Below are 9,962 nucleotides of genomic sequence, written 5' to 3' on the forward strand. Positions count from 1 at the left end.
CACATTTCTGTGCTTAATAAAAGATTAACAATTATATTCCTTACGTATATTTGAAGATAATCATTCTTATATTCTGTTCTCACCAGGATCTTCCAACTTTCCTACATTTTCAACCCTCTGCTTAAGATTACCCTTTGAACTTATTCTAAATTTTCCACATCACAATTCAATTCAGACACACACACAAAAATCCTAATAAAGAACCATTTTTCCTTCTAGAATACTGGGGTTGTAAACACATCCAGAGCTGTATATACCAACTGTATGTAACCAAATTTGCAAATGATCCTACACTCGAAGTCACAAACTATGAATTAAAAACAATGACTGCAAAGAGGAATATGGATTACATCAGAATAATAAGGTTTTTTCCAAATTATATGTACTCCCAAAGACACATGGCTACTGTTACTGAATATTTTAACCTTTAGCGCAGAAACAAAGCTAACTACCAAGGAAAGATATTCTGTTTCAGCCTTGAGTTAATACTGTACCTTAATCTTAGATTTCCTTTGAATCTGCCTCTCCACTTCCAAAAAAATCTACAGTACTTGTTTCTTCAGAATTTCACTCTTTCTAGTCATAGCTTGAAGCTAAGCATTTAGGCCCTAGAATTACTGAAAAAGTCCAACCAGAGCTCTGCCTTTTGCTGTCAGACTACTTATATAATTTTTGAGCCTGAGTATACTCAAATATAAATGAGCTGGGGAATAGAAATAAAACCTATCTCATATCCCTGTTCAATGAGATAATCCCCGTGAAACATTTAGGATAGTAACTCATACAGTAAACCACTTTATCACTACTTTCATTCCCCCAAAAACCTTGCACTGTGCTCTACCTATAAAAGGCACTTTGGCCCTGGCCAGTGTGGCTCAGCTGGATGAGAGTCGACCCATGCACCAAAAGGTCACCAGTTCAATTCCCAGTCAGGGTACATGCCTGGGTTTCAGGCTCGATCTCCAGTAGGGGGCATGCAGGAGGCAGCCGATTGATATCTCTCTCTCTCTCTCTAAAAATCAAAAAAACATAATTGTAAAAAGACTTAAAAAAAGGCACTTCGTTGTCAATTTGACTAGATGGCTTTCAATAGTCTGCCACTAAAATAGTGGCAAAATTCACATAATTTTCTGTCGACAGCTTAAAATTGCCATTTTCTGATGCCAGATAGGTATAGCACCTGTGCTGAGCTCTTCATCTACACTGCTTCATCACAACCAACTTACCAGAACCTGCAGTGAAGATTAAATGAGTTAATCAAGTCCTTGGAACAGCACCTAGAATATTAGTGCTCTCTAAGTACAGCTTTTATTAGTCACTGTAATATTAGTATAGTAATAGTATTAGTAAGTGTTAATGGTATTAATATTAATAATAGTGTTAACTATTACTATAATTACTATTATCAGGCTCTATATAATCTGCCCGGTGTTGACCTCCCTATAGTCTCCAGACTTCTTTTTGATCAAATACTTCATGTTCACTTACCTTGAAGCCTCTGCACTTGGTTCCCTCTGCCTGGAATGCTTTCCCCCAGATCTTTATATAACTGGCTCCTTTAAATGATCAGTCTCAGTTCAAACGTCACCTCAAACTCCTTTTCCACCACGAGCCTCTCCCAGACCCTCTCTGGCTCATTACCCAATCTGAGTTTTCAATTATGATAAATGCTAACACGAAATCTCTCACTGTTTACTTTTGTAATATACCCACCAGTATATAGCTCTCCCTTAGTACACTGCTGCATCCCAGTGCCCAGGATAGTGGGTGTTCAAATGTTCTTGTTTTGATGGTCAGAGGGAAGGGTAGAGGTGGGCAAAACTGGGGGGGGGGGGGGGGGAGTGAATGGGAACATCTGCAATAATGTCAACAATAAAAATAAAGTTTTTAAAAAAAGAAAAAGTTATTGTTTTAATAATGACAGTGAACACTGGGTATTTCCTATAATACCAAGCACAGTTACGTGGACATTATTTGTACTAATTCTTTTAATCCTCACAACAACACAAGTAAGTTTGGCACCATTTTTACAGAGGAAACTCTGGCACAGAAAAATAACTGTTTAAAGTATCTAGTCAGTGGTAACACCAGTGTAGTCTTATTTTTGCTTTACAGTTGAGGAAATTTAAACTGCAAGTCCCTTGTCATAAGGTATTAAAAAGTAAACTAAGGCCCTGGGTAAAGGATCTATACAAATATGACTCTAAAAGTTATCTTAATGGCAAGTATCTTGTCATAAGGTATTGACAGGTAAACTAAGGCCCTGGAGAAAGATCTATACAAATATGTCTCAAAGTTATCTTAATGGCCCTCAACCATAAAGGAATGAATGGCATTTGGATTTCCAAATAAAGACTATTGAAAGTTCTTCGCAATCCTACCACTTTTAACCTTTTCAGAAAAACAAGATTACCTGCAAAAATAGAAACAAATTTTTTTTATAAGAACAAATGTATTTCTCTAGAGGTACTCTATCCAACTTTGCAATCCCCCCAACGGTGAAGACAAGACCTCAAACACTTCAACAGGAGGTACAAAATGGAAAGATGCTGCTGATAGACAGGAGGCAAATCCAGACTGCCAGTTTACTCAGTGATCTTGTATAAGTCACTTCACACTTTCAGGTTGACTTCCTCATCTGATGTGGTTAGTTGAGTTCAGAATTTAGTGATTCTAATTAGCATGGATGCTCCTTGGGGACAAAGGATTTTGGTCTGGTTCAAGGCTCTACCACCAGTACCCAGGTCAGTGACTCTCACAGAGCACACACTCAATGAATGTGGGCCTAACAAGTGAGCCATCTCTAAATCGCCTCTATTTATAACCACGCAGCCACAGAACACCTTATTTGCCAGGTATGATAGGCAGACAGACACACCATGAAATACCTTCAGGAGACATATACAAAAACTAAGCCCCAATTTCTGCCATCAAAGAGACCACGTAAACAGCCCGTTTCTCTTTAAACCATGAAAAGTGCTAAAATAGTGGTCTGCACAAATGTACTCGGGCAGCCACTTCCAACCCCAAGGGGCTGGGTACAAAATACTTGCAACACAACACCTAACTTAAAGCCCTACTCAAATCAGTTCTGCATCCATGTCTCGACTAGACCGTTAATAAAAGTCTAAAAGGCTACTACTCCCTATAAAGCTCAAAAAAGATACTTTCTGAAATGCAAAGTAACAGCTGGCCTGCTCGTAAATAAATTCATGTGCGACTAAGTCTCCTCCCCTCGAGATGAGAATCAGGAATAAACCTTCCATCGCTCATGCTGAGGGACCCTGGCAATGCACTTGGATGACTCATTACCAAAGCGAACATACACACGGGGTTTATGTATATAAACTCTCTGAAATAAGACTTTATTCCTGCCAAAGGAAGGATTTGTGTGTGTGACCACTCAGAATCTAAAAAGACACGATGCTTCCCCCTAAAACCTTGAGCAGCAACCCCCATTTCCTGATGCGATTTCATCCTGAGCTCCAGGGACACTGGACGGCTCCTAACCTACGCGGACCTCGGCGCAGCTCAGAACGGGAGCCGGGCGTCTGCAACGACCACCTCAAGCTCAGGGCCCCTTCTTCCTCCCTAACCAAAGATTTTTTTTTTCCCCCCAAGACGCTCTGACTCTACAGAATCTCATTCACACATTCCACTGGCCGTGGGCCACCGGGAGGAGAAAGGTCACTGCACTCTGTAGGGCAAAGGCGTGGCCGGCGCCGCGGGCTCGGGAGCCCGGCGTCGGGGGTCCGGCCGCCGCCTCGGCCTCGGCGCCCTCGCCGTCCCCCCTCGCCTCTCGCCGGCTCGGCGGCCTCACCTGGAACACGCGCGAGCCACTTTAACTACAAAGGTGGCTCCGGGCTGCTGCCTGCAAAAGGAGAAAAGGCGCTGCTCTGAAGGGTGGCTGCGAGGACTAAAGGAGACAAACTCGCCGGCGCGGAGACGCGCGCGACCCGCGGCCGCCGCTATTGTTGTGAGTCACGAACGCGGGGTGAGAAGGTGAGAGGAAGGAAGAGAGGCCACAAGAAGTTAAACGAAAGCGAGCGACGTGGGGGAGGAGGAGCGGGGCAAACGTGGGGACCCCCACAGGGCCGCGGGGGCGTGGGGAAGCCGGGCCGGGAGCGGCGCGGGGCGCGGGGGCGCCCGGGGGAACCGGGCCCGCGGCGGCGACCAGCCTCCAGCCGGCAGCGGGGCTGAGGGCGGCCCAGGCGGGGCCCCGGGGCGGGAACGTCCGGCCGGGCCCAGGGGCCGCAGCCTCGGGGGGCGCCGGGCCCCGCGACAACCGCCGGGTGCGCCCCGAAAACGGGCAGGAGGCCGCGGCCCAGCCTCAGCCCGGCTCTCATTCAAGCCACCTTCCCCTTCCCCCTTCTCCACCCCACGCGGTCCGGGGCCCGAGCCGCCGCGGCTCCTCAGCCCACCCTCCGCCCGCACCGCCACCGCACGCCTCCCCCCGGGGCTCCAGCACGGCGAGAGGAAACCCAGAGCAGCGCCCTTTACCTGAGCTCCCCCGGGTTGAATCGCTCACCGTCCCCCCCGTCCCCGCCACGCTCCGCCATTACAGAAGACCGCGTTCCTCCACCCGCCGACCGGGCGTCTTCTATTGGCCGGACAGATCATCAATCTCGTGCGAGGGAGGCGGAGACAGCGGAGCTCTGCGAGATGAGTGGTGGAACTTTCCATCAATCCTCACGCTGAGGGCGGCATCTGGCTTCCTATTGGCGAAAGGGCCCGCCGACTTTGAAAGCGGTATGGAGACAGCCAGTTGATTGGTCGCTCGGAGGCTTTATGGGAAATAAGACTTCGGCAAAGAGGAACCGCCGGCGCCCTCTCGCGGTCGGCAGAGCTAGGTCCTCCCGCGGGCGGCCCGGCTGCGGGAGCCACGTGTCTGCCGCTTCCAGGAAGGCCAGCTGCGGAGCTGCGCCGGCCGCAGGCTGGGGAGACGGCCTCAGTCGCTGACTGTTGCCACTGCGCGAGCCAATCAAAAGCCGGCCTGAGTCGCACCGCAACCAATCATAGAGCTTCTGTGGAAATGAGCTATTTCCCAGCTTTTCAGCATCTGGAGTCTTACACCATCACCGGCTTCGAGCCGTGCTGTTAAATAAGATATTACTAACAACATGAATATCTTCTAAGTTGCATTAAATAATTAGCTGCAGGCTGATGAATGCATTAAGTTGGGGAGGCAAGCCCCTTCGCCATTGACATTTTCAAGCATCTGTTCTTCAATTTCAAAGTACACTTGTCTGAAATTAGCACATCCTGATACCCAGAAGGAATGCTGAATATGTATTTCTCTTTTTATTAAAGGGGGAGAAAAAAATCCTTTAGGTATTGGGTTTTGAAAGGTACAGTGAAGATGAATCCTATCAAGTCGCTCAAAATATTAAAATAACTTTTACCCAGACCTAACTGTATATACCAGGCACTGTCCTAAGTACTTTCCCTATATTATGTCTCTTAGGCCTCATAAACACTAAGAGGTGGGCGCTGTGTATAGCCAACTTATAGATGAGACTGAGGCACTGAGAAGTTAAGTAACTCGTTCAAGTTCACACAGCTTGTGACCAGAGCCTGGCTTTAAACCCAAGGCAGTGCGGAAGCATAGCTACATTTCTAAACACCATGATCCAAGAAAACTGGAAATGCGCATCCATGCACAAATTCATATACAAATATTCATGGAAGCATTATTCATAATAGCCAAAAAGTGAAATCAACCCAAACTATGCAAACAACTGATGAATGGATTAAAAATGTGGCCTGCCTCTACAAAGGAATATTATTCGGCCATAAAAAAGAATGAAGTACTGATATATGCTACAATATAGAGCCTTGAAAACATTCTAAGTGAAGGAAGCCAGACACAAAAGGCTACATGTTGGATGATTCCATTTCTCGGAAATGTTCAGAACAGGCAAATCCCTAGAGACAGAGAACAGATCAGTGGTTTCCAAGAGATGGGGAGAGTGACTGTTAATGCGTATGGGATTTCTTTTTGGTTGATGATAATGTTCTGGAAGTAGTGGTGATGATTGCACAAGTTGGTAAGTATACTAAAACCCACTGAATTGTGTACTTTAAAGGATGAATTTTATTGCATGTGAGTTATATTTCAATAAACACTATGCTATACTGAATCCCAGTTCAATATTCAAAGTTAATTATGATAATATGTCATAAGGACCAAACACAATTTTGAGCATGACCAACCAGAAAAGGAAAGAATGGTTGAAATTTCACTAAATATGTGACATTCAAACAAACTGGAGTCTGACTGAGAGTAGGAGCTTAGATCCCTTCCTCAACATCAGCGTACATCCCCAAGTCCTGGCAAACTATTACAAAAATAATACTGGTGTAGATGGCTCATGACAACTAATCCCCAGTGCTGGGGGAAAAAATCCAAATTGGATACTTTAGAGAAATCAAGTCACTGGCATGTATGAAAGACGAAAACAAACTGTCCGTTTGAATGAATGGAAGAAACTCCTTGCAGGTTTAATAAAAGGTTTGTTATTTGATAGTTTTATTGTATTATTCATATACATATATATATATTAAGATATTTATGTCTTGCCCTAGCCAGTTGGGCTCAGTGATTACAGAGTCAGCCCAGGAACTGAAGGGTCACAGGTTTGATTCTGGTCAAGGGCACATACCTCAGTTGCAAGTTTGATCCCCGGCCCCGGTCAGGGCACGTGCAGGAGGCAACTAATCGAGGTGTCTCTCTCACATTCATATTTCTCTCTCTCTGTACCTCCACCTCCCTTCCACTCTTTCTAAAAAATGAATAAAAAAAAAATCCTTGAGTGAAGATTAACAAAAAATAAAATAAAATATATTTATATCTTATTGTATTATCTTTAAATATATAGAGCAGGTATATATACATTTATATGTATCATGTGTATGATTATACATATATATATATATATATATATATATATATATAACCATTTTATTATTTTATTGCTATAGCTTATTCACATAAACATGCCCTTAAAAGTCAGGTATTTTGTACTAAATAGCTACATAAAAATACTGCAGATATGTGATCTGAGCTGTGTCTACAGTGAACCATTTTATTGAATCACTATAAAAACTGAATTAAAGAGATTCAGTGTATCTTTTAAGAAACCAAATGGATTTCCCTATCGTCAAAGCTTGATAACTCTTAGGATACTAAAAAGAATGCATAGCTGTACAGAACAGAAAAACAAATACCATCCTTGCCCAACTGGCAGTAATTGAATTTTAGATTCTAAAACTTGGTATATCAAAGTGAGGTGAAGAAACAGTGTTGGCTTAAGGCTACTAATTAATATCATCGTGGCCATGAAGTCACTCTTCAGAAGAGACTCCTGAGAAGTGGTTCCAATGCAGAATTGGGCTTTTCATTTTAATGACTACCATGTTTGAACACCTATCTTAAACCCATGGTAGATGCTTTACATACACTATTTTTATTCCCCTGAGCAGCCCTACAAAGCAGACGTATTGTCCCCATTTTACATAGGGGGAAATGGAGTCTCAGAGATTACGCGACTGGTGCAAGGTGACATCACACAGCTGATAAGAGGTGAGGCCAGGACTCAAGCACAGGTGTATCTCACACCACAGCCAGGTGGGGACTTAAATCCCAAGTCTTCCCCACGTCGGCAAGATAGCATAGCTAATGTATCTTTTTTTCCCCTTGTCTCTAGACTGTAAATACTTTAAAAGACTCTCTTTTTCTCACTGAATCCCAGACCCTAGTGGCACATTCACTATAAGGCCAGCAAGGTCTATTGCACTGTGCAGCTGTGTCATTCCTTCCTAGATAGATGGTCTTTGAAACATCCAAAGGGATCTCAGAAATGGAGAACGCCTGGCTGGAGATACTTGCTGGCTTCCTCACGGTGTGGATAGCAGCTGCTGACAGATTTTGGAGTCAGTGAGATCGGGAGTCTAGTCCTGGATCTCCTCACTACGGCCTGTATAATCCTGGGCAAGTGGGTTGCTTGATTTCTCACAGCTTCGGCTTCTTTATTGGAAAATAAAGAGGTGCTGTGAGGTTTTATAAGTAACCACTTACCATGGCCTAGATAGCAACTAACAGCCTCAAAAAAATAGCATTTGTTAACTGAATTGATTTGGGACATTTTGCTAGCTAGTGCTTTAACTAAAAGGTCAAAATCATGATAGTTTCCAATTCTTTGCATACATATCTGTGAAGACAATGAGGTTTCAGCCCAGAAATTAGAACTACATAATATTAATTATGAATAGGAGAGATCATACTAAATCAGCATATGGGATCAGAGCAGAAAATATTGATAGTAGCTTACATTTGTTGAGTCCCTACTATGCCAAACACACTACATAAGCATCTCATTTATTAAGTAACATTTACTGACTATTTCTTATGTGCTAGGCACTGTTTTAGGCACCTTAAATGTCTCAAAACATTTGAACATTTCTAAAAGCCCTATGAAGTAAGCATTGTTATTATTTCTATTTTACAGATAACAAAAGCACAGAGAGATTAAGTAATGCCCCCTGAGTCACACAGCTAGTAAGCGGTAAAGCTGAGATTCAAACTCATTCTGCCAAGCTACAGAATCCATGCTCATAACCAACCACTGTGCTCTCCTCGAAACCAGAAATTATAGTATAAAGTCTCCCCTGGACTGCTGCTATCCTGGGCACACATCTCGGGGCAGCAGGCACTAATTTTCCAGACAGCACCTCCATTGTGTCTACCTTCTAACGGTCACTTCATCATCCTGTGACCGAATTATGGAACCTGAACAGGAGGTCCTCATCTCCACTCCATCTCAGGGTATGAGAAACTCAGAAATTATTGTTGTATATTCAACTAGTGTGTAGTATCAGCATTTGGGCTGCCCGGATGGGGCTGAAAACACCTGAAAGGAAATAAGTGCATCTTTATGAATAATATTGAGCCCAAAGATGTGTCCTCAGTAATATGCAAGTATCTGGAACAGCAGAAGACAGAGCATTTGTAGTCTTTACCCACACATATGTTTTCTTTAACCTATAGAGATCAAATTATCTGTTCAATCATGGCGCAGAAATCTGTTCGAGTCAAGACCTTTTTGGGTTGCAAGGAAAACAATGCTACTAATCCATGGGTAGGAAGGCTAGATGCCCTGACCTTCCCAGGGACTGAAAAGCTTCAAGGACCGGAGGAGCTGCCCTCCCTGTTTCATTCCTTCTCGGGAGCCACATGTCTTCTCCTTTCCAAATATCTTTGCCCATTTGTTCTAGTTTCTTCTTTCTACAAACCCGCTTCCTCCTCTCACTCAGTCTAGTCACCAAGCACATAAAGGCAACGCCCTGGCCCACCTCCCCCCTGGAGTCCCAACGCCCGGCATCGCTGGCCGTCGAGTCTCTGGCTGCCTGCAGATTCAAATTCTTTGGAGAGAAAATCTGATTTATCCCTGGCCAGCCAGTCCGGTGGTGTTGATGCATATGTCCATCCCTGCACCGGTTTTGTGTGACCAGAGTAAAGCCACAGAGCAGTGCGGACCTTTTCAGAGCCCTAGCTGAGAATGGCAACGGCATCCGTTTGCTCTAACCACACCTGGATGGTTCTGCTCTCGCCCTGGATTAGCTTCTCCCCTTGCCCCCTCTATTTTATTATCTGTGAAACATCCAAATGAAGCTTCTAAAAAATGTCCTTCACTTTCTCATTGCCTTTAGGATAAAGGGCAGACATGATAACAGAAACCTCAAGTTTGACCTTAGGTTGGAAAGCTGACAATGGTGGTTTGTGTGATTTATTTTTTTTTAATGCCAAAACTTACATAAAATCTGATGACTACCAAAGGAAGGCGAAAAGAAACCTGTGAATCTATATTCTAGAAGAAAAGAGACTCTCCAGAGGAGTTATCCAAGTTGACCAAGTTGAGGAGCCAGGCCACCAAACGCACTGCGGTGCAAATAGGTATCCACTA

At 44.0% G+C, this 9,962-nt stretch overlaps 1 protein-coding gene across 12 annotated transcripts in view; it reads right to left on the reverse strand.

The window, feature by feature from the left end:
• Window positions 1-4,605, reverse strand: part of TCERG1 (transcription elongation regulator 1) — a 61,160-nt gene extending 56,555 nt beyond the window's left edge. For all 12 annotated transcript variants that reach the window (XR_013998586.1, XR_013998587.1, XR_013998588.1 and 9 more), the window contains exon 1: window positions 4,501-4,605. Coding sequence is in view for 9 of the 12 variants with exons in the window: in XM_081134136.1 (XP_080990262.1) it covers window positions 4,501-4,559 (59 nt within the window). In the remaining 3 variants the exon portion in view is untranslated. The remainder of the gene's footprint in view (window positions 1-4,500) is intronic.
• Window positions 4,606-9,962: the final 5,357 nt, after the last annotated feature.

The sequence above is a fragment of the Miniopterus schreibersii genome, assembly GCF_964146895.1.
Source record: "Miniopterus schreibersii genome assembly, chromosome: 4".
Classification (NCBI taxonomy): domain Eukaryota; kingdom Metazoa; phylum Chordata; class Mammalia; order Chiroptera; family Miniopteridae; genus Miniopterus; species Miniopterus schreibersii.